The following is a 24,388-nucleotide window of genomic DNA, read 5'->3' as shown; positions in this document are numbered from 1 at the left end:
TTTAAGCCTGGCCCAAGAGCCCCAGCAGCCCCAGAGGGAGGCACCTTCGGGCACAGGGGGAGAGCTTGTGCAGGGAAATGTGATGGGGCAGCAGCTGGGGTGGGAGAAGGGGAAGGGAGGGAGCAGAGCCTGGGGTCATCTGAGCTTTCCTGTGACTCACAATGACTCTGCAGAGAAGCCCAGGTCTCCAGGAAGATGAAGCCAATGACACTCAAGGAATGCAAGAAGGAAGAGAAGGCAGACAGGGAGTTTCAGAAGAAATTCAAGGTAAGAAGCAATGAGCAATTGCTTATCCCTCTAAGCTCTCCCTCACCTCCTGGGAAGGGTGCAATGCAATGGCAGAGAGGACCTGTGCTCCACAGAGACCAGCCAATACCCAGGTCACACTGAAACATCCCCAGATCAGACCAGTCCCACAGACCACTTGGCTAGTGAGGGATCTGCTTGTTCCAAGAAGGGAGAGTGGTTGCAGCTGCCCGGCTCACGCTCCCCCAGGGTGGCGGCCGAGCTGCAGTGCTGCTGTTTGCATTTCAGTTCGAAGGAAGCATCAATGTGCTGACTCAGATGATGGTGGACCCTGCAGCGACGGAGAAGAGGGGTGGAGGGAAGAACTTGCCGCTGAGACGAGGAGAAATTCTTGATGTCATTCAGTTTACAAATCAGGAGCAAATACTCTGCCGAAACAGCCAGAGGAGGTGTAAGTCTGTGGGGGCTGAGGCTTTGCCCACAGCGGGGATCACAGCACACAAAGTTTTGGAACAAGTTTCTTCACGTGCGCACACCCCAGTAGACAGAAGGAGACATCTCCTTGCCGTTAGACAGACCTGACATGTACCCTGGGTCTCAAATGTTTCCAATTCTCTTTGCACAAACATCTTGCTCTTCCTCCCACTCGGCACCAGCATTTCTGCTGTTAGCTGGGCTTCTCTTCTCCCTCGGCGAAAAGCCTTCGCAGTTCCTGGAGCCTCTCGGCCACCAGCCTGGCACATCAGGCTTTGCCGTAGGCACGGACTCCACAAGCCATGTTTACACCAAACGATGCTCAGGTGAAATGGGCTGCAGATCCTCCAGGCAGAGGGATGGGGATGAGGCTCTTCCCAGCCAGCTGCCACCCAGCCTAGCAGGCTCATTCTCTGCATTGCCTGGAGCAGGTTCCTCCCAAGGGTCCAGCTCAGCTTCCCAGAGCCGGGCTCCTCCTTGCCTCCAGCTCTCCCTGGGGAAGCGAGATGTTGCTAAACCCTGCCTGGCCTGGGCAGGGGCAGGTGCTGGGGTGAGACCGTGCCTGTGCCCCAGCTCCTGGCACAACCTGACATGCTTTTCCTCACTCTGTTGCAGATGGCTACGTGCCCCGGGCCGTGATGCTACACCTGTGAGTACCTCTTCCCCAGCCCCCTCCTCCCCACCCCATGAGCTGTAGCAATTGCCCAGCAAGTGCCCAGCACCAAACCAGCCCTGGCCATTGAGTGCCCACTCAAATCCATCCAGCCCAGGCAGTGACCATAAGCATAACAGCAGCTAGTTACCCTGGGGGTGGAATCTGCCATTTCTGGTGTCAGGAGAGGTTCTGGCACTGGGAGCAACTCCCTGGGCTGCTGTGAGCCCTCCGCAAGCTGTGGTCCCTCACGTAGGACCTGCCCAAACACTGCTCAGATGCTGTTGGTGGCATGGACAGGCCAGCGTTGCTCCTCCATGTGGCTGGGTCTGCGGCTCCCAGGAGCCTGGGACGGGGCCACTGTCCATGCACAGTGTGAGAGGGGCCAGAGCTGTGCTTATCCCACGCCGGAGGATCCCGTCTCTGTGGGGAGAGCACAAGGCTGGGAGGAGACGAGCAGGGCTGCATGGAGGACAACAGAGCTCATAGACACGTTAGGAGAGACCGGGCAGACGCAGCAGCAGGAGCTGGCCCTTGCCTCAGCATCAAGAGGTGGTGGGGACGTGGGAGACCAGACTGCTCACAGCATCCTGTCTTTTTCCTCGCAGGGACACTGACATCTATGATGACGTTGAGATTTATGGTAGGTGCAGAGGGAACTGCTGCCGTAGCCCCTTCACCAAGCGCCAGGTGCTGCTCGCTGGCATGGTCAGGCAGCAGCAATCCCCATGCCAGCACCAGGGCCTCCCCTCCTGCCCCCTCGCATTTCCCCACCTTCCTTCTCTCCCCTCCCTCTCTGTGATTCCTCTCCCTCTCCCTGGGACATCCCTTCCTTACTCTTAGTTCCCCACAGGTCCTCATATTCCTCCATTCCCAATTTGGACTTCCCCACACCCTTTCCCTTCTCAGCTCGCTCCCTCCACTTGCTGCCAGCCCCAGGGACCCTTCGATGTCCTTTGAGATGTCCTTGATCCACCAGACAACTCGGGATGCCCGTTCTCGAGCAGTTGCTCACTGCCAGGACGGAAATGCCATCCCCCGGCTTGCAGACAGCTCTGAAGATGGAGCTGAATAGAGACAACTGTATTTTAGCTCTGCCGATGAGCAAACATCTTATCTGATTCTGCCTGGCAGGTTGAGCGATCCATGCTAAAGCCAAAGGCACAAGACAGCACCAACAGAGACCTCCCCAAGGGCTGGAACTTGAAAAGCACTATATGCCACGCTCCTGCTTTGGAAGGAGCTCTGCTTCCTCTGAGACAGCCTGCAAAAGCCACCGTGTCCCTGCTGAAACAGCGGCGAGGCCACTCAGCACGCTGTGGGGTTGCAAGAATCCTGTCCCACAGGGCCAGGGTGTTCAAAGAGATCTTCAAGTCAAGCCTTCCCTGTGAATTTGTTTTGTCTGTGTAAAATACAACAATGGTTTGAGAGGGTTTCGTGGTCTTATTTGTGGGTGGGGGGTTTAGAATCTGGGCCAGAGAGGTTTTAATTCAGAGAGGTTTTAATATTTCCCTATTCCCAGAGCATCCTCAGCCTGGGAACAGCGCTGTATCCCTAAACCCACCCACCCCATCCTTCAGCTGCTTCTGCACCGCTCTCCTGCCCCAGTGAGACTCCTGGCCTGAGTCAGAGTCAAACTGGACACAGAAATACTCTAAAATATTGTGGGCAGCAATGATTATTGACCAGGCATCCCAGCAGCATCCCGTGGCCTTGCGGCAGCCTCCCTGCAGAGCTGGCAGGGGGGCAGATCTGTTGGGGTAGATATTCCTGTGGGACATCCAGCATTGTCCGTCGGTGCCTTGGGCTGACAGTCTGTACAGATCACTACGGGAAATTTGATTAACTGGGAAACAGGCTTCCTTTGCAAGCTTTGCCGTCACGAAGTCCTTACAGATGTGGGGTAGGGAGGGGGTGCGCTCGCAGCCGGTGGGAGCACAAATCCTGTGGCAGCCTCCGGTGGCAGGACCCAGAACCTTTTGGATCAGGAACTGTGATGGGAAGGGAGTTCCAGGGCTGAATCCCTGCTCTCAGCCTGAAGCACACAGCCCTGATCCTGGGGGGTGGAGGATTAATGTGGGAGGGTTCGGCACCGGCACCAGCACCGGCAGGATGCCAAACCCAGATTAACCAGTTGAAGACGTCACTTTCCATTACGGGAAAAGCTCCCAAATAGCCCCGAAGCTTTTGGTCCTGGGGATTAGCCGCTGGCACACTTGGCTCCCAGCAAAAGGCAGGGGTCCATCGGCGTGGTGGTGCCCGGAGTGATGAACGGGGCCAGGAGCTGCTCCGAGGGGCATCGCCTGGGCAGCTGAGACAACCATGTGGGAGCAGGTCAGGAGAGCTTTGCTGAACTCGCTGTCCACGACCGTCCTGCGTGTCTGGAAGTGGGTACAGGCTTTCTGGCATAAAAATGGCCTCTTGACCATGTCGATGCTGTCCGTTGCCACCGGGTGCCTCCTGGGGTTCCTACTGCGGTCGCTGGAGCTGTCGGAGCTGGTAAGCCTGGCTGGGATGGGAACGGGAGCGAGGGGGATGGAGCGAGGCAGTTGGGGCAACCAGCCCTGGTGCTGGCAAGACATCACCATCAAGGGCCCCAGACAGGCACAGCCCCAAAAACAAAGGCTCCTGCACAAGAAAACCACCTCTCAGGGCAGGTTTCTCCCTATGGCTTTTCTTCTTTGTGGTTTGGTTTTTTTTTTTTTTGACTAAAAAGCTGCCAAGAAATGCCAAAACTGCAGGACAAATCCTGCCTTCCACTGGGAGTGAGGGGCTCCAGGACGGACCCCGTGGGGCTTGCAGGAGCCTCCAGATGGAATGGGGATGGGAAAGGGGGGAATGGATGCTCAGCTGCTGGATGCTCAGCAACAGGCTCCCCCCAACACAAACAGCAGCGTGGGGGCCCAAGGGATGAGCTCCTCCTGTTACTCTCCCCAGCTGCGCAGATGCTCAACCAAAGCACGTTTCCACTCTCTGGAGAAGGCCCAGCAAATAAATACGGGGTTGGCGGAGAGCCTGGGGGGCTTCCAGGGTCACCCTCTTCTGAGGAGCCTCGGAGACAAACACATTGGAGAAAATGCACCTAAAAGGTGTATTCGCTCAGCGCTTTCTAGGAGCATGGTGCTGTTAAATGTCACCACACTAAAATCCACGTGGCTGTAATGACATCGGGTGTCTTGGCTGTGCCTCTGCGCTGATCTTTGGCCCGGCTGGCTGAGCCCGGGAGGGGGGATGCTGCTTGGGGGAGAGCTCGGCTGGTGCTGGAACATCCCCGTGTCACCCGCAAGGATTTAGCAAAGTCTTGTCACTTCAATTACGCCCTTCAGCATCACCACCCGCAGCAGGGATGATCTTGTTACTTAATTGAAGCTGGGTGTAAATCTCCCTGCGCCCCACTGCATGTGCCCACGAGAGCCCGGCAGCCTCCCACACTGGGCTTGAGGCCAGCAGAGCCTGAGGGCTCCTGCCCTTCATCCTGCCATGCACTGAGTTCATCCATCCTCTGCCCCAGTCCCGTCCTGTCCTGTTGCCACAGCCCTGCATGTGGTCCCTGGCAGCCACTTCTCCCTGTTAGAGACTTTTGTTCCAAAATCCGTGCTGCAGATGAGGGGCTGGAGAAGCAGCTGGTCCCTGCTTTCCTCTCCACGATGGAAAAGCGTCACGAAGCTGAGAAACCCACTGACAAAGGAGATGCTGTTCAAATCCGTTATTACTCCTTGTACCTGGCTGGACACATCGTGACTCTGCTTTACATGACCTCCCCGGGGAAATCAGCCAAGTTTAGGCCACGCGGGTGTGTAAGTGCAGGGACAGCAGTGTGGAGCCTTTATTTTAATGGTTTGCCTTGGCATCCCTCAAAGCCTGGTGGTGTTGGTCACTTTGGAGTAACCAAAAGTACCTGCTTGGCTTGGGGCCACCTCAGATCTGTCCCCGGCACCTCTACAGCGGCGCAGTGAAAGACTGGGGGGCAGGGAGGGAGGGAGGCAGGGAGGGAGGGACGATGGATGCATGGATTGATGGAGTGAGGGATGGATGCATGGAAGCAAGGAAGGAACTCAGCAGCCAGAAGGATGGTGGATGGAGAGGTGGATGGAGGCATGGGTGGAGGGATGCTGGCCAGGTAGTCTCGCAGACCCTTCACTCTTCCCTTGGTCACGGCTGTGGGATCTGGGCTTTGGGGCTCTCTCTTTTCAGGCAGCCCTTCCCTATGCCCATGTGAGGAGTGTAGGGGGTGGATGGATGCCGCGGGGTGGAAACCTTCCGATGGGCCAGACACCTGGGCTCTCCCTGAGCTCGGCTTTGCCATTTGCAGCCACAAGGTATTTCCACCTTTTGCTGCCAGCACCGGGCTGCACCCAACAGCTTTGTCTCACTTTGGCATGTGCAGTCGAGCCTCTGCTCCCCAGTAACAAGTGCAACAACATCCAGGAGGAGCCAGTGGTGGGGTTGTGGGGACCATTCCCTAGAGGACGATGGACCCAAGGATGTTTTTGGGAGGGAACCAGCCCCACACGCCCCTCTCCAGTTCACAGCCAGGTTTCCCACATGGCCAGTATTTCCCATCCCTGACCCAGCTCCCATCAAGCGGCAGCCAGAGAAACAGCGTCTCTGAGTGCCGCAAGGAACGGCTGCCAGCTCAGAGCCAACCTCAGAGCTGGGTCTGGTTGGGAAAGAGGCAAATTTATCAGGATTGAGCCCTTAACGCACGATCGGTGTCCCCTTGTCAGCTCTCACCTGACACAACGGCTCTGCTCTATGTGCAGGAGAAGCAGTATTTTTCCTTTCCTGGAGAGCTCCTCATGAGGATGTTGAAGATGCTGATCCTGCCCTTGATCACCTCCAGGTAAGACATCATCTTCTGCTTCTAAAGTACCATCTCTCCATCACGTTGAGGAGATCGCTCCGTGATCCCCCACTGAGGAATCACCCCAAAACTGTCTGGGGTGAGAATAACCCCAGCCCCAAGCAGCCAGCAACCAAGCAGCATCCCCTGGCTTGGTGTACATCAAACCCCATGATTTCCCAGCAATGGTCTGGGACGAATCCTCACCTGGATTTGGTAGACACCTGCACCCAGGTCAGATACCTGCACCGGCTGGGCTGTTTCCCTTCTTTTTGGGCCCAGGCAGCTGGTGATGCCAGGACCATCCATGGGTGGTTGATGATGGGCAGCTGTTCAAACTCAAAGCAGATTTCCTTATTTAGAGGGTTTTGAGAAAGTTCAGGTAGAAACCACAAGCAACTCTCAGTGTTGCATCTACATTTGCAAATCCCACTTTTATCAGCCCATCCAGACCTAGAAATAAGAAATAGAGCTGACAGTCACACTGAAGTCTAAGCAAGGTCTTGAAAAGCTTACATGGATTTACATATTTTAAACAATTGCTGGCACATGCTCATTAGAAATACTCAAGCAATTAGCTGTTCGTTCCCTTGAGGACATGTCACTTCTCTATTGTTTTTCAGAGTTTGCTTGCTGTCCCATTTGTCTTTGGTTTATTTTTGGGAGCAGTGTGGTCTCTATCCTGGCCACTCTTGGCCTTTTTGATATCAGCCCTTGTAGAGCTGCTTTCTTTTTCCCTCCAGTATTTCACAGGCGCTGCCTGGGTTTTCCTTGGCTCTCGGGGTGCTCTCAGCCCTCCTCACAGCTCAGTGATGCTGGGTCCTCCCAGCTGACTGCTCTCCTACCTGCGGGCACGGGGTCCGCACAGCGCTCCCAGGATTCTTCTTGCACGTTGAATTGCACCAGTCTTTTTTCTTATTTAATTACCGAATGATAGTGAAGCGGCATCCTCCCTCTACGCACCGTCCCAGAGGGGACTGGGTGCACTCTGGGAATGGATTTGTCCAGGTTGGGGCTCAGCTCTGGAGCTCCCCAAGCCTCACGCTGGAAAGCGTCACCCACCTCCACGTTGCTTTTGTGGCCTCACTTGAGCTTCCCAGGGTCTCTCTCCTCCTGGACACGTGGCTGCTGGAGGGGATCTGTGGGCTGCCCACCACCTCAACCACCCGTCCCTTGTGTGTCCCCAAGGGTGGCATTCACCCTCGCAGCCTCTGTCTCCATCACGTCCCACCCGGGGGTCGTCAGACCTCTGCAGGGCCCCAGGGGAGCTGGAGCTGTGAAAATCAGCAGCCAGGAGCTCGGTGTGGGTCTGTGTGCACATGGGGCATGCTGTAGCCCCCAAACACTCCCGTTTGCCCCCAGTGCCAGCACCGCTGCAGCCAGCTCTCCCTGCTGGTGCAGCCTGTAATGCCCTCTCTATTTTTAGTCCAGTTTTGTTTAAAAGTAGCTTATGGACTACTTCTTAGGAAAGCTTACGTGTATGTGAAGTCTGAACCAACAGCTCTCTCCTTGGGGAACTGGGGTCTGTCCCCACCAGGATTTTATAAACCTTGCTAATACCTTTCTTCGCTGTTCACAGTGACGTGCAGCAGCAGCTCAGGGCATCAGAGATTAGTATCACTAAAAAAAAAGAGAGCAGCATTAGTTATTCACCATCAAAATACGCTAAGAATATTTCTTGTCCCTTGGAGAAAACAGAAAACATGGCCAGACCTTGAAGAGGGACTCAGAGAGGTGTCTCCTGCCCTTTGTGGCTCAGCCTGGGTTGCCACAAACCAGTCCTGGGCGTGAGATCCTACAGGCACGGGCACGTGAATGTGCAAGAGCTTGGTGATGCCCTTAACCATTGATTAAAAAAATATCTATGGCAATTCCTCCCACCTTGGAGATTTTGCCTACTAGATGCACCTTGTGCAGTTTTGGGAGCAGATGTTGACCACAATCTTTTCTGCTGCAGCCTCATGTCCGGGCTGGCCACCATGGACTCCAAGGCCTGCGGGAAGATGGGGGTGATCACCATCACCTACTACCTTTGGACAACCTTCATGGCAGTGACCGTCGGGATCATCCTCGTGGTCAGCATCCACCCCGGCGCAGCTGCCCAGAAGGACAACTACTCTGTGGGGAAAGTGGTGCTTAGCTCCGCTGATGCATTACTGGATTTAATCAGGTATGTCACAGGATTTCAGGGGAAGCCAAGTTTATGACGGCGTTTCACAGACAAGATCTTCCCACAAGGCATTGAGTTCCTGGGAGATACGGAGATCTCAAGGGAAATGGGAGAACCGTTGGCCACGCTGACCAGGCACCAGTACTTCCAAGCCCAGCGGTGTGGGGTTCATTTCTCCCCATGCATGTTCCTCTGGCCACTCTGTCGTCCCCGTTGCTCTCCTCCCAGAACCACCAGCAAAGAGGGGTGCGGCAGTAGAGAACAGGAAGATTTAAATTCCCTGCAAAGCTCAGCGGTTCTCCCTCTGCAGCCCCAGCCATGACATGCCAAGCCCTGCAGGTCCTTGGGCTTTGCAAGGTAAAAATGAGCAGGAGTTGGCCCAGCGCCGGATTAAAGCAGCGGGTGACGGTTAACCGGGGAGGGGGTGCAGCACGGACCCGGGGGCTGGGGGAGAATCTCCATTTCTGGAGGCATTCGATCGACTGGACAAGGCTCTGAGCATCCTGCTCCAGCTTTGCAGGCAGTCCTGCTCTGAGCAGGGGGCTGGAGATGGCAGCTGTCTGTCCCAGCCCCTGGCTTTCTGAGCCCAGTTTACGTGTGGTTCACAGTCCTGCTCTTCATTCACCTTCCAGCCTGTCTTCGCCCTCAGCTTGCACAGAGGATATCAAGCTGGTGTTGGCTGTAATGGTTCTCCTCTTGGCCTCGTGCCCACCAGAGGTGCTTCCCAGGTTGCTCCCTATGTTCTCACAACGCGCTTTAACCACTGCGCCATTGCTCTCTTACAGAAACATGTTTCCTTCTAATCTCATCGAAGCTTCGTTCCAGCAGGTGAGTTCACCCAGCCCCACCACCGCGGGCGGCTGGGATGGTGCTCAGCTCCAGACGGGGCCGTTCTCCCCATCTGGGGGCTCTTCCCCACCCACAGCCTGGACATAAGCCCCCTCCCTTCCCTCTACCTCCCTCCCCACCCTGCCTGCTCCCCGGCTGCTTTCTGCTCACCCCAGGGTGGGCACCCGAAGGCAGGAGGGTGCTGGTGGGGGCACAGACTCACGGGGCACCCCTGCCTGCCGACTGCCTGGGAGGGCTCCTGTACAAAAGCAGCACACAGCCTCTTCCCTCAGACCCCACTTTTGTGCAGTGGCTTCTCAGTCCGTGGGGATTGGGGAGCAGAGGCAGAGGGGTGGGCAGGCAGCTGGCACAGGGAAGGAAAGCTGGAAGGAAAGGTTGGGGTGGACGAAGGGGAGAGGCCAAGGGGGGGCCAGGGAGGGTGGAGGGGAGAAGGGAAAACAAACAAACTCACAGCATTGGGAAAGCATCTGTAAAGCCCCCAGAAGGAGAGGGATGGGGGGTGAAGGGGCCTCTCCATGGGGACCACAACGCTTACCCATTGCTGCACCAGGATCCTGCAGGGACCTGACTCACAAACGCCATGCGTCTGCCCGGAGAAGTGCAGCCTTGCTTGAGGATGGCTGTGCTGAGGTCTGCAGGGAACAACCACAGTTCCCCTTGCCTGTTTCTTGCTTCTCTTCTTTTCACCAGCCTTTTACTGCCTGAAAAACAAACTTTGAACTTCCAGGACCGCCTGGCCCAGTGACGGCTCTGCCTCTGTGTTCAGAGCAGGATGGAGCCCTTTGCCAACAGGACACTAACCTACTGCTTTGCTTTTGTTCCAGTATCGAACTGTTCTTGTCCCGGTGGTGAAGTCTCCCGGCTTTCCAAAGATCCCAGGGAAATCTCTCAGTTTTATTTACTTTGCACCTGACGATGAAAACCCTGAAATTCATCGGCCTGTGCTCCTCGAGCTGACGCCATCGCCTGAGATGACCTACAGGACCCTACCCGGGACCAGCAACGAGATGAACGTCTTGGGAATCGTCATCTTCTCAGCAACGATAGGTACCTGCTCAATAGAGAACAGGGCTCTGCGCTGCGCCCTGACCCAGCTCGCAAGGCTGTTCAGCGGCGGTTGCAACCCAGGGTGGTAACTGCTGTGGCACTGTGCTGTAAATTGAGGTAGGGCTGCTCAGAGAGACGAGGTTATTTTAGCTCTAACTGCTCAAGTCCCTGGGGAACCGGGCAAAGCACAGAGCTTGTACCAACACCTTCGTCAGTACCATCCATAACGGAGCTCAGAAAAGGTGTTAGGCACTGAGAAGGCCATTTTCTCCCCAGGTTTTCCATATGAGCCTTCACAGCCCAAGCACGAGTCCTGAGGGTTTTCAAATCGTCACGTAAGCTGGAGGGTCCTTTTTGTGAAGTCTACTGAAGTGAGTTGTAACTTTTGCAGAGGCTACCTGGGACAGAGCTCATTACAGACAGTCCAAACCTTTCACACTGGCAGTGTTCAAACTCCCTGAGCAGGCAGCAGGTGAAAGCTGGGTCAGGCTTAGTACCTGTCACAAATGTATGGAAATTTATAATGGGACTTTCTGGAAAAGGTAAGAAAGCTTCCTGCGTTGAACAGCTTGCAAACCCGCGTGGACAAGGTGCTTGGCAGCAATTTCGGGAAGGAAGAAGCAGCAGAGGTTGGATGGAGAGAACATGTGCAAGGGGTAGGAAGGAAGAAGATTTAAAGGGGAAAAATTCATGGGATGGAGGAACTTGGGGGTGACTCAAAGCGTAAGATAGAAGGACACTGGGTGCAAGGCTGAGAAAGAAAGGGAGGAAGAGCCAAATCAGGAGGGAAAAGAGTAGGAGGCTATGAGATGAGCGTGGGGGCAGGATTACATCTAGATTAAGAGGTGAGGGCAAGGAGCTTGACCTTAGTGTATAAGGAACCAAAAAGCCAATTAGAGAATTTGAGGGGTGGAGGCAGCGTAGCCAGCACAGCGCTGGAGCACACCAGACTGCCGTCAGAGCCAGGGGAGAGCAGTCAGTTTTACAGGCTACGATACAGCGAGTGCCTGGAGGAGGTAGCCACAGTGAGACCAGGCAGAGACAGACCCACTTAAAGATCCTTACAGACAAGAGAGATGTCTATGGCAGACTCCTGTCCCAGTGACCAACACCATCCGCAGACCAGAGATGCTCAGGGAACGTGCCAAGCTCCCGCTCTCAGGACACATGCCCTCCTCCAGTCCAGCCAAACAAGCAAGGAGAAGCCGCTTTTCTCTTCTGAGATTACCACCCCGCCACCCTGCCAGCATGGGAGTGAGGATTCAGCGCTGAGCTAGGATGCAGCGGGAGATCACCTGAGCGTGCCCCAGCCACCCTGCACTCCCGGGGTTTTGCACGGGATGGATTAGAGCTCCATAAAGCTGCAGATGGGCAGAGAGCATCACCTGCACCAGGGACGGGCAGCTTGGGAAAAGGCATCTGTACGTCCGCGGGAAGCTTTACCTGCGAGGAGAGGTTGAATTAACGAGGTTTGCCTGGCAGAAAACCAGAGAGGGACAGGGAAGGCCAGGCAACAAGCCCTGTGCCGTGGGAAACAGGGATCAGCTCCCCCTTGCAGCAAGGCGGGGGAGGTCAGGTGGAAGCTGGTTGACATCTTGGCAAAGGCTATTTGTGTCCAATACCAAAATTAGACAGTTTGTGGGACTGAGACCAAGGCATCCATGCAGCACTCGCTGGCTACCCGGAGCGGGTCTGCTGTGGATGGTAGCCCCATGGTAGCAGCTACCACAGCTCCAGCGATCTCTTCACTGACACCGAGCGTCTCCAGTCCTCTCCGTTGCTTTTGAAATCCAGAAAAGGGCACAGATTTAACGTTACTTCAAGCAAGCTGTCCATTTGCTAAGACAATCTTTTCCAAATCAGCTGTCTGTAGGACCTGAAGAGAAATTTCTTTCTTTCAACCCAGCTGTTATGGCCACCAAATACTGGATGAATATCCACAGAGCTGAGATTTAAGTATGCCAAGCCCTGCCTCTTTTCTGAAAATCCTGGCAAAGGTGACCCTATCTCATCTCTCTTCTGAGCAAGCCAAGAGATCACCACCTGCCAAGGGTCTCTAGGAGTCCTCAGCCCTGAAGACTGAAGAGGGATAAGAGGGACAAGACAATATCCTGACTATAGGCTTCTTTTCCAAGCTAAAGCAGACATTTGTACAGTGCTTCAGAATTTATTTTAGCTAATGGGACCACACAGAAAGTACATGCACTGGGCTGGAAACTAGACGGGCAAATACAAAGACTCATTTTTCTTTTGCTCAATGGGTACCTGGGAAACCTCCTTGCCAGTGAAAGCAATGGGATTTAGCACTGGCCAATTTTGTGCTGGCAGACCAGAAAGCACTGTAACCCCTCTAACCATTCATGTATTTCTGCTCTAGTATTCCTTCAATAGAAAATTAGACTGGAATTAGGTTAATACAACATCAAAAGAAAAAACCAGAATGAATACAGGAGGTTTAATGCCTGTATCTAAGCAATTCAGCTGGATCCTTCCTGACGTATTATCGTACAGCCCCGTGTGTTGTCACCACCACAGTACAACCTGTGAGCCACCGACAAGGCCGTCTGCATGAAATAGCTGGTCGGCAGCCAGCATAGACCATCCCACGAGGGAGCCGAGAGCTGCCACCACCCATGGGGATCGGGCAAATCGAGCACTTCTGAAGAAGCTCATCCAAGTGGCAGATGTGGCGTGTGGCTCTTTTCACTCCAGAGCAAGGGGAGGGATGCAACATATCATCACATCCTCAGCTATATATAACCCCACCAAGATTTGTCCTTTAAAAAAATCTATTTTTGTTTCCGGAGCTATATTATTCTTCTATTACCAAATAGCAGAAAGACAGCTTATCCACCTTGAGAAGTGACTCTTCCAGTATTGAGCAGCAGTGAAAAGTTTATCAGTTACCTGTGCAAGGAATAGTCCAAATCCTGTATTTGATTTTGGTGGGTTTTTGAGAAAAGGCCAGATGCTTGTATTTGTATTTGCTTGGAGCAGAGAATTACTGTGACCTCTAAGAGCATGTGGAAATCTGTATTAAGTCTGACCTGCCGTGAGTTTGGCCAGTTGAACCCACTCTGTCACCACCAGAGCCTCAAACACTCGGCATGACATACGCTGCTCCCATGGAACTATTGAGTAATATAAACCGATGTGCTTGGTTGCAGGGCTTCTCCTGGGAAAAATGGGCGAGCGAGGAACTCCGCTGGTTAACGTGTGCCAGTGTCTGAATGAAGCAGTTATGAAAATTGTCTCGATGGCAGTTTGGTAAATCTGTTTTTGATTCATTCAGTTATTTTCTTACCTGCTATCTAACGGTAATGCCGGTCATACATCTACAAGTATCTGTTGTGAGCACTGGGTTTATTTTCGTATGCCTGTACCACATGGTACCAAATACTGTAAGGACTGTCGTGTAGTGCTTCAATGATTGCTGCATCCTCATAAATAATTTTTTATGCTTATTCTTTGCAGGTACTTCCCCTTTGGCATTGTATTTCTCATTGCTGGAAAGATCCTGGAGATGGAAGATCCGACGGTTATAGGACAGAAGCTAGGACTATATGCCATTACAGTAATGTCAGGGCTAGTGATCCACGGACTCATTCTCTTACCTCTGCTTTTTGTGCTCATCACCAAGAAAAACCCCTTTGCTTTCATTCAGGGGATACTGCAAGCCTTGCTGATCGCCTTAGCTACATCTTCCAGGTATGAAAACATGGCTGAAATGTGCTGATACAGCTGAGGAGGCATCTGGTTTAGTTGTGGGAGATGTGGCTGTGCATACAGCTAGGTGAGCTGTAGGAGAACAGGCATAGAATCACAGAATCACAGAATCATTAAGGCTGGAAAAGACCTGTAAGATCATCAAGTCCAACCGTCAACCCAACCCCACCATGCCCACTAAACCATGTCCCGTAGAGCCACATCCACACAGTCCTTGAACCCCTCCAGTGATGGTGACTCTACCACCTCCCTGGGCAGCCTGTTCCAGTGTTTCACCACTCTCTCAGGAAAGAAATTTTTCCTAATATCCAGCCTAAACCTCCCCTGGCACAACTTGAGGCCATTTCCTCTTGTCCTATCACTAGTCACTTGGGAGAAGAGACCAACACCCACCTCACCACAACCCCCTTTCAGGTAGTTGTAGAGAGTGATGAGGTCTCCCCTCAGCCTCCTCTTCTCCAGACTGAACACCCCCAGCTCCCTCAGCCGCTCCTCATCAGACTTGTGCTCCAGACCCCTCAGCAGCTCCGTTGCCCTTCTCTGGACACGCTCCAGCACCTCAATGTCCTTCTTGGAGTGAGGGGCCCAAAACTGAACACAGCATTCGAGGTGCGGCCTCACCAGCGCTGAGTACAGGGGCACGATCACCTCCCTACTCCTGCTGACCACACTATTTGTGATACAGGCCAGGATGCCGTTGGCCTTCAGACAACACCATAACATAATTCAGACAAAGAGAAACTATGCTCCAGTGCTATTTGAAATGAGATCACTGCCAGTTTTAGTAGTTAGTGGGACGCTTGGCACTGCCCTGGTCCTCAGCGGGAAAGCCTCAGCGCATCTTCAGACCCAGCCAGCTCGCGTTGCTCTTCCGCTCGCCGCCTGGGGTTTTCCCAGAGCAAAGTAGCAATGTTTGTACATGTGTGTGCTTCTTTTAATTGCTGCAGTCAGTTTTCTTTCAAAGAATTCAAAATAGGGCTGTTGTAGCTGCTTTAAAAACAGCATAGGGTTATCATGCTCGGTTTTAATTAAAAACATCAAAAGCTCTTCTGAACACTTTACTGAAAAGCTTAAATCGACTCCTGTGTATCCCAAGCTCCTCCAAAGAAAAGTCTCATCTACTTTGATAAAAATAATCTAAAGTTACAAAATCTTATCTATTTTATTTTTATTGAGAAACATTCTTTATAACAATGAAGAAACTTCACATTAGAAACTACCGTCCCTTCTAGAAGACAGGCAAATTAAAACATTTTCTTAGAAAACATCTGACTAGGCAAAGGGTTTTTCTGGCCTCCCTTAATGTTGCTTCCTCACATAATCCCAATAAAACCATCTAGGATGGTGCCTCCCTTCCCCAGCGCCCACCGCTGCGGGTCTCTTCTGCTACTCTTAAGTGATCTCCTCCTGAACTTGGGTCTCCAGCTTTGTCTCCATCAGGCTTTCTCCTTCCTCTCTGCTCTACAGCCAGCTAAGCAAGCTGCAGAGCTGGCAGGCAGAGAATGGTGGGAGCACTCTGCTCCTCCTCCCAGCCCTGGGGTCCATGCCAGGGGCTGGGGGCCATCTCACTCTGTGCTGCAGCAGAAAGGCAGTCCCTGCCTCCAAGAGTCTATCGCAATCCCATCGACTTCTTTTCTGTGCTCATTTCCTTTCTTCCACTTGGTCTTCTTCCTCCACATCCTTATCCCGACTCCTGCGTGACGGCTCACGTCTTCGTGCTAGACAGAAACAAGAGAGAAAGGTCGGGGGGGGGATGTGCAAAAGCCGAGGCAGCTGCTCCTTGCATGCACGGGACGGAGGAGACGAACGATGAACAACGGGGTCTGGCTGGACCCCGGCACGGCCACTGCTGGCAGATGCTGCCCCGTACCACTATTCGAGGTGCTGCAGGATTAACGTGGGGACCAGGGATGTACAACAAAGCTGTAACCATCACAGAGCTCATAAAGAGCGGTGCCTTCGGTCACTGAAATGACATTCTGACATTTTATCTTGCAGCCAGCGGCTGACTGACTAATTAGCTAATTATGTATACTCCCCTGGTAGTGCAAGTTGAAGAAAGTCTCATTGCTCTCGCAGTTTGTATAATACTGCTGCTGCATTTACCCTCAGGAGGACTTGTATTTCTATACCATTACATTGATTCCTATTTATAAAGCTCAAAGCAAACAACAGAGACAATTACTGATCCTTTCTTGTTCTGCAGCTCAGCAACCTTGCCCATCACCCTGAAGTGTCTCCTGGAAAACAACAGAATAGACAGACGCGTGGCACGATTCGTCCTCCCTGTCGGTGCCACCATCAACATGGATGGCACCGCGCTGTACGAAGCCGTCGCTGCTATCTTTATTGCCCAGGTCAATGAATATGACTTGGATTTGGGACAAATTATAACAATAAGGTAAATGTTTCTTTGCAGCAGCTGAATTATTTCTCTCTATTCATATTTACAGACATTATAACAATCTCTCACACTTTTCCCATTTGGCAGAGATCTTGCTGCTGCATAGAGTGAACTCTGCTGGAAATGTGAGAGTAGGGAAATGTGCAGCATGGACCAGCCGCCTGTGCTGTGCACCAGGGAAAGCTTGGGCTCTGCACCCACAGAATTTGCTGCAGAATCGAAGACCTTGCCCGTAGGTAAAAGCCAGGCTGCCAACTCACAGCATGGCTAGAGAAGGTCAACACCTGCAGCGCGAATGAATTAACAGCATAGAAGGGTTTGCGCAGGTATAATTTACTCCCCTTCAGGAAATGAATATCCTCATTTTTTAAACAGGGAAATAAAGCATCTTCTAGATAAAAATCAGTAAGTACAGTTGCAAATATTTAGCAATTTTAGGCAGGGGCTACCTACACTGGAACGCAGAGGGATGTTGTGTAAGCACAAAGCCGGGAGTACCTGCTGCAAGCCCTCGGCCATGATGTGCACAGGCAGAGATTCAGGATAGCATCAGGGAGCAGGAAGGTGGAGGAAGCCAAATCCGATCCAATCCTCCCATACAGGAATAACTTACTTTGCCATGCAAACATGCTTGTTTTTAAAAAAACATAAAACAACCCACAATAATTGCACGGCCGCCTTCTCTTTGCAGCATAACAGCAACAGCAGCAAGCATAGGGGCAGCCGGGATCCCCCAGTCGGGTCTTGTTACTATGGTCATCGTGCTAACTTCTGTTGGGCTGCCGACCGATGATATCACACTCATCATCGCAGTTGACTGGGCTCTGTAAGTATTTTCCAGACGCAATGTTACGGGCGGGTGCTAAGTGCCAATTCATGGTGATGTATCTGAAGCAGCTCTCACAGAAGCAAATAGAGATTAAGGGATCACAGAACAAGGCCAGGAGCCAAGAGTGAGATTCTTCATTTTCCCATTATTTTCTTAAAATAGCCCACGATAACTATAGGCAAACAGTCTCCTCTAAAGGAGTGTTTGACTTGAGACATTTCTGTTCCGAGGTGCCCATCACTGTCTAGTGCCTCACTAAGGACTGTATGTGGAAGACGTGATGGTATTCAGCCACTCTCTCAAGTAAAATCCCCAGTTTGAAATACTGTCTTGTCCTGATATTTTACCTAAATTCCTATCTGACTGTACAACACATCTTTGTTGGAGGTCTCCAATAAGTAACAAAATCATCTTTCTGAAACCTATATACATTTATACTTTTAAGAGATCAAAAGGATGCTACTTTCCTCTGTAGCAAGAGGTAGAAAAGGAGGAAAGTAGGTGCATGGTCTTGTCTTCATGAAGCATTACTGTGTAAGGCTGCTAGTTAATGTATTCCCTCAAAATACCTCAAGTCCTAGTCTCCTCCAAGCTGTCCGCTCTGTGCACAAAGGGGGATGGACAGCACAAGGGTCAAAGTGAAGCGGTGGATGGCACAGTATTTGTTTTGGTGGAATATTATCCCTGGAAGAGGAACAAGGTTGGTAAGGCAGGGTGAAAGGTATCTGGCTTCATACAAGGAGAAATTAAAATTAGCCAGAGAGATGCTAACAACAAGAGAGCAACAAAAGGGGTGGAAACATGCAATTGTTTAGGAAAAAAGCATGATCTCCAGGAAAAAAAAAAAAAAATTCAGAGAAATCAATAATAAACCATAAACCACCAGTAATTATTTACAACATGTGCTCATCCAGTTTGCTGTTCCTATTTCTGAAACATGGGCATTTTCACAATTAAGAAGGAGAGAGAAATAGATGTCACATCAAAACAATAGCAAGGTAAAGTACAAGTTGGTTGCGCACCAAATCATAGCAGTAAAATAGACGGTCAGTTCTTGAACACATGTTGCAAAATCTCCTCTTGCATTTAATAAGCAACTTCTCTCTCAAATCCCTACGTCACCAGAACCAAAACATCACTGGAGTTTCGAAAAGTAAGGATGGCATTTTCAAAGGACTGCATCCAACACCAAGGAAGTCTGTCTTCCAACAAGACCGTCTTCATCTTGAGGGATGAAGACCAGATTGATCTTGAGGCAGAAACTGATGCTTGATTACATTTGTCGCAGACAAACAGAAGTCAAACATAAGCAGTTTGTGAAACGTGCCGTTTTAAAGTACTACGGTAAAAATGAAGCAAATTAGCTAGGTGAAAAAACAGAGAGTAGACGCTGACTTCTCCATAATTGACATGTGGGTTGCCAATTTGCCCTTCACAGCCACCCTGGACAGAGAGGAAACAGCACCGAGTATCCTGGTTGCTCTTCTCTTTCTTTCACATAAAAGGAAGTTTAACTTTTCAGCTGAAACTTGTAAAATCAGAACACAATGCGAGTTCAATCTTTGAGCATTGCAGGGTACCCAGCACCATCACCTGCCCCAATCTGCGGGCACTTTCTACTGACGTGAGAGGTGCTTGGATTAACGAGAGGTGCTGGGGCTGGATAACCAAGATTTCCTCCCTGAGAGGCATCTCAAGGAGTTTTGTGACTCACTGAGGCAGCTCACCCCCACACTGAGGAAAAGCGATGATGATGCATCAGTTTGGGAAGTAGCAGAGGCAGGTCTACGCACTAAAAAGACAAGCACGAGGAGACAGAAGCAGCCCCATTGCCTATATGGTACCGGGCTCACACAGACATCGCACGTACCGTTTTCTCTCTGCAAGAACAATACTGCACTTGTCTCAACTTGGTGTTAGCAAAACCAGTGGTAGTGACGTTAGGGATGGGGGTGGACTTGTCTCAAAGCCATGAAAGACCCCGGGCATGTTGGCTGTGGCCACCAACTGCATCCTCACAGCTCTCTCTCATCTAGGGATCGATTTCGAACTATGACCAATGTCCTTGGTGATGCTCTGGCTGCTGGCATCATAGCACATATCTGCAAGAAAGACTTTGCCCCAAAGCCCCCAACGGTATGTATAGCTTGTCTGGGAGAGCAGGGGAACGCAGGAGATCTAATGACTGCACAGACACAACACATGTACTTGCTTGAGAAATTAAAATTGTACTTTTTCTTTTTGCAGCAAGATCCAGTAAGCAACACAGACAAGTTCCCTTCCGTAGAGACCTCACATCTGCGTCCCAAAGATAACGTGATTGAAATGATTGAAGAAACTTTGTTCGATCAGACAGGAGTTCATTATAACATCTGTCAGGTGTAGACCACAGCATTCCTGCTCCCGGGAACGGGATCTTGGTGCTAAACACTGACATTGTGAATGTCGTCTATGGATGCTCTGCAAGATAAAGGCCTTACTTGGCACAGAAAGTGGAAAAAACCTCTGTCCTTTGAAGACTGTAGGAATCTGCAGCAAGCACCCAAAGAGCACGGCTCTGCTGTTCAGGGGAAAGGGAGCCAGCTCCTCCTGCAACTGAAGACACGGCTGTGAGCTTACTGCCCTCACTGTCCGAAGCAGCCGGGATTTGAAGGTTTTATATCTCAGTTTTTCAAGCCCAGTTCTTTTCGAAGGTTAGAGAGGTGAGCAGGTATTAGAAAACTGGAACTGGACTAGATGAGAAAGCAGTAGAGATGGGACAAAAAACTGACACCTTAGGCCAGCAGATAAGGGCTGCTGGCCAGGCTGCACTCTATAAGGTTTTATTTTCTTTATTAAACACTTTTTTGTTTTAATAATTGCTTTTTTATTACTAGGTTCTCATCTAAAAACTAAGATTAAGCGATTTTTTGTCTAGAGCTGAAAATCCAAGTTGGCCATAACTGGATTTTCCAGCCGTCGCACAAAGACAGGACAGCTGGTTGAAGTCTTTCACTCAGCACGGACAGCGAGATTCATTTTACCTGCAGGGACGGGAGGGCCAGCTGTACACGTGGTTTTCCTGGCTGCTTTATTACAGTGAAACTAATTGACCAGGCCCAATTGCAACCGCGTAGATTTTCCCAGCTAAGGATGTGTCCCTAAGTTCAAATTCCAATTACAGCCTTAAAAATCCAGGCTTCCCAGGGCAGCCTTCTCCACAAAAGCCTTTTATACCCTCGATTCACATTGCTGAATTCAATTTCTCTCTCCAAATGCCATCTCGTCCCCTTTCTCCCTCTTGCTTTGTCTTTACTGCCACAGCGGCAAGACTCATAGAAGCAGCTTAAACTCCCACTAACATCACTTACCTATTCTCTAATTGCATGTTAAGAAAAAATTTCCTGTGCATAATCCTTCATGCTGGAGTCAGGGGCTTTAAAACATTTTGTAATTTAGAAGAAACATTAATTCCACTTTTGGTAAACGAAAAGCAGAAGTTATTAAATATCAAAAACCACCTTTTGCACAAAAACTAGTCGTCTTCTCCCTATTAACTTCAAACAGCCTTCAAAGCATCAGAATCACGGTCAAGGTAAGCTTGAGGTACTGCTGTTAACTTTGGCCCTTCTCACCCTTTCCTCCTAGGCTGGTTAGTCTTTTATTCCTTCTTAAACGTTACTGTCCAACTGTTCTTCAATAGGAGCAGTTACGTCGTTTGCAAAAAGATGAATAATCACATTTCAAATCAAGACCTCTCTGCAGCATCCCAGCTCATCCCACCCTCCCCGATCGTTTATTATCAGCCGGATTATCACACACATCAGCGTTGAGCACTGCTGCCTGTTAAGCGTCTTGCCAACTTAACGACCGTGGGCTCTTCCTCTATTCCCCGAGCAAGCCTCAGCACACACGGACCCCACAGGGAGACGCTGGTGAGCGCCGGGGAGGCTCCGGGCAGCTCCCAGCTCCGGGGCAGGGACGCCAGCCCCGCTCACTCCTGCACAGAAGTCTGTCTGCAACAGTTATCTACGCTCCCCGAACTACAGACGGAGAAACGGATGCTTTTGAAGCATGTTCTTCCAAGGCAGTCATTTAAAACGAGCAAGATTAAAAGGGTGATTTATCGGACCTGTTCAGATGCTGCTTTATGGGGCAGCCACGCGTCCACGTCCCTCGCTGGCTGCCCAAGGGGAGTCCGGCCAACCAGCACCAAACGGCAGCCGAGATGAATCCCGCTTTTCGCAGCTGTTCCCCTCTCGTTAACGAGCTCCGGACATTACAACACAGAATGTTAATCCTGCAATAGAAGGCAGGACTGAATGTCCACAGCAGAGGTCTCTCAGGTCAGCGCTGGGGACGCAGGGCGAGTCTCCGGGCAATGGCCCCCGTCACAGGCCTTCCGCAGCGCAGCCGGATTTTCTCGCCTGCCTCCAGAGGCTCCAGTCCTACCAGTAACGACTTAAAGGAGCGCATCCTCAAGCTCACTGCAACTGGAAGAACAAACTATCATGACAAAATCCAGTACTGTATCTCGGGAATAAATCTAGAGCTGGTGAAGCAATCACAACTCCGCCCAGCCGGCCGCAGGAGTTACGAGCACTGTGGTTTACCAAGCGCTGGTAACGTCTCCTAGCATCTGGTGAGATCCATTTTAGCAGAGAAGTTTTGATTTGTGAAATCAGCAGCAAGGATGTTGGTTCTATTAAGGTTAAAAAAAAAAGTGCCGTGTCAAAGACAATACAGCCTTGTACCTTACAACAAATACAGTAACAGAGCTTTAACCGCTCAGCAGTCTCAGATCTGGGCTGTAATCACTTTGCCCCTCTAACAGGATAAAACAGGGAAAAAAAATAATTCAAATGCTTCTGAAAGTCTGTTCGTGGTCTGCTAAAAACTGAAGCCATCATTATTGATGTGAAAAAGCCAAAGGCAGCAAGGACAATCCATCTTCTTCAGCGCTGCAAAGAGGCACAGAAGAGGCAGCTTAATACCTTTTAACAGGAAAAAGAAATTGTGGAAAGTTAAAGCAGCAGATTTACTGAACGCCCGAGTTAAGCAGCTACTAAGGTATCCACTGTCTCAGCTGATGTCCTTGGGATGGCACCATCCCAACCCCACCTGTATCTTCAATAATCTGCTGCCGGGGGAACGTTTACACCAGTTTGTATCTGCTGCTCAGCAGGGAACAGCAGCCTCGATTTGCCAAAACTGACAGGCGGGCACCCATCTAACCCCAAAACGTCAGCACAACTTTACGTACACAGAGTACTGAAAACTTAGCCGGGGTCGAGGGACAAGAGCTTTCCAGAAGACACTTCTAGAGGACAGGAAAGTAGTGCAGAGCCTGGACAAAGTCACGGGGCATCACCTGAAGGAGTTTTATCCTGTCCTGCCTGACTATATTCAGGAGCACCAGGACTGGAGGGAGGCAAAGCAATGCGTGACCCACACCAGGCAAATCAAGGCATCTCGCTTAGTAAATTGAACATTACCTATCCAGCCTCAACAAAGGTGCAATGTGATTCAATCCTACTGACCAATACGCTGCACCTCCACAGTATTTTAGACTATTTTCCCAGATACCTGTAAGAGGTGCTGCTCTCCGTTCTAGCAATGACAACATAAATCCATTTCTGTTGCATTTTCATGCAACTGGAGACTGTACAGGCAGCGCAAGGCGCACGTACTAGGCAGACACTGAAATCTGGTGTACAGAAAGAACACAAGCTCCAAACCTAAGCTGCTTCCTTGGAAATCCTTGTTTTCCTTACATATATAAATATCTCAGCTGACATTGTGACATAACTGACATGAGATATAAAAATCTCAGCTGACATTGTGATATAGATGCTCCCCAGATTATGGCTTGGGTGGGTAATACTGTAATAAAGTTGGAGAGCAACCGGGGAAAGGAACTTGGTTGTTATACAAGTATTATTTCCACTGAGAAAAAAAAAATCACAGAAAGCTACATCCGTAAACTAAAATCCCTGTGAAAGATATTTCTGGGTTTTGTGATTATTAAACAAAAGGGAAAGTAGAAGCAGCCCTTGGCTTTATGGCACCTCCCAAACACTGGCAGAAAATCCACCTACTATTTGGCCATATCAGCTTTGATGAGGAAATGCTATTTCACCAACGGTTTTGGCGAATTTGAGGATGTGACTGGCTATAAACACTAAGCTTAAACGAATTTGTGTCAAACTGACTCTTCAGCTCGCGTGTAAGCTTTACACAAGATACCAGCTTGTTTCTACAGTCCATGATTAAGTTGCCTTGATCTTAAAAAACAGGTTCCTTTCTGTGCTATTACATGTCTTCCAGAGCATGAATTATTTGTACATATCTGAATCTATAGAAGCGATGAGTTTTGATCTGGGACTTTCACTTTTCTATTATTTTTACATCTTTTTCGAGTGACCATAGCAGCCATGTAGGATGGTAACGTTTGAAATGGTGTATCTGTAGTCAGTAGAGAGCGCTGCTACCTTTCTTTTAGATCAAAATGTACCTTGCTTTGTGTTTTACTGAAACTGGAAAAAAAGAACAAAATAACTCAACGTTGTAGCATGTGGCAAAATAAAAATCAAAATAATGGATGTGAAAAACAGCCCGAGCATCCCATTTTTTAATTTAAAATACTATCAGTTTCAAAATTATTGTGTAAGTTTTCTAGAATAACTTTTTGAAAATTCCATTCCACAAGAAGTTTTGAAAGTCTTTATTTAAATCTATTAAAACACCATGTTTCTCTGTAAAATCAGATCTCCAAGCGATACGCATGGCTTACCTACCTTTATTTTTTTTCCCTTCCCCCCCACCCCCCCAATTAGCAGCACGTAACCTACACTAAACGCTCCCTCACGGAGTAAATGCCTCCCTGGTCAACGTGCGCTGGGAGTTGTCTGTCTTTGCCTCTTCCCTTCTGACTCACTGTACATATTTATTTCCTCAAGGAATTTCTCATTTTGTCTGATGTGAAAATAAAACTTTCTAGAAAACCTGAATAAATCCTCGGCAGGTGCTCCTCACCACATGACCCATCAGTTACCCACCCCCCCTAGAATTCAATAGATCCTACTGAAGACGTAGTGGTACGAGAGCAAAGTAAGACATGGCACGGCAACGCCTGTGTTCATAGTGGCATTTGCAAACTGTTTCACAAC

At 50.4% G+C, this 24,388-nt stretch overlaps 2 protein-coding genes across 2 annotated transcripts; both read left to right on the top strand.

Moving 5' to 3' along the window:
• The first annotated feature begins 195 nt into the window (after positions 1–195).
• PRAM1 (PML-RARA regulated adaptor molecule 1) lies at positions 196–2,527 on the top strand. Its single transcript, XM_059831657.1, has 5 exons — positions 196–267; positions 535–697; positions 1,336–1,369; positions 1,981–2,015; positions 2,507–2,527. Exons 1-5 carry the CDS (start codon positions 196–198, stop codon positions 2,509–2,511), a joined length of 309 nt encoding a protein of 102 aa, XP_059687640.1. The 3' UTR covers positions 2,512–2,527.
• A 1,167-nt stretch (positions 2,528–3,694) lies between these two features.
• LOC104261716 (excitatory amino acid transporter 5) lies at positions 3,695–19,625 on the top strand. Its single transcript, XM_059831706.1, has 11 exons — positions 3,695–3,871; positions 6,136–6,215; positions 8,173–8,385; positions 9,171–9,213; positions 10,059–10,281; positions 13,449–13,548; positions 13,756–13,989; positions 16,214–16,408; positions 17,103–17,237; positions 19,277–19,376; positions 19,488–19,625. The coding sequence occupies exons 1-11, from the start codon at positions 3,695–3,697 to the stop codon at positions 19,623–19,625; spliced, it is 1,638 nt and encodes a 545-aa protein (XP_059687689.1).
• The last annotated feature ends 4,763 nt before the right edge of the window (positions 19,626–24,388 follow it).

Source organism: Gavia stellata, chromosome 32 (assembly GCF_030936135.1).
Source record: "Gavia stellata isolate bGavSte3 chromosome 32, bGavSte3.hap2, whole genome shotgun sequence".
NCBI classification, from domain to species: Eukaryota; Metazoa; Chordata; class Aves; order Gaviiformes; family Gaviidae; genus Gavia; species Gavia stellata.
Note: the sequence above shows the minus strand (reverse complement) of the source record. Positions and strands in the feature narration are given on the sequence as shown.

What these genes read in the sequence shown, in the direction of transcription:
- PRAM1 (XM_059831657.1), top strand. Translation starts at nt 196, where the DNA reads ATGAAGCCAATGACACTCAAGGAATGCAAGAAGGAAGAGAAGGCAGAC. An exon ending in AGTTTCAGAAGAAATTCAAG is followed by an intron (nt 268 to 534) that starts GTAAGAAGCAAT and finishes TTTGCATTTCAG; the next exon opens with TTCGAAGGAAGCATCAATGT. An exon ending in CGGGCCGTGATGCTACACCT is followed by an intron (nt 1,370 to 1,980) that starts GTGAGTACCTCT and finishes TTTTCCTCGCAG; the next exon opens with GGACACTGACATCTATGATG.
- LOC104261716 (XM_059831706.1), top strand. Translation starts at nt 3,695, where the DNA reads ATGTGGGAGCAGGTCAGGAGAGCTTTGCTGAACTCGCTGTCCACGACC. An exon ending in CTGCCCTTGATCACCTCCAG is followed by an intron (nt 6,216 to 8,172) that starts GTAAGACATCAT and finishes TTTCTGCTGCAG; the next exon opens with CCTCATGTCCGGGCTGGCCA. An exon ending in ATTGTCTCGATGGCAGTTTG is followed by an intron (nt 13,549 to 13,755) that starts GTAAATCTGTTT and finishes TATTCTTTGCAG; the next exon opens with GTACTTCCCCTTTGGCATTG.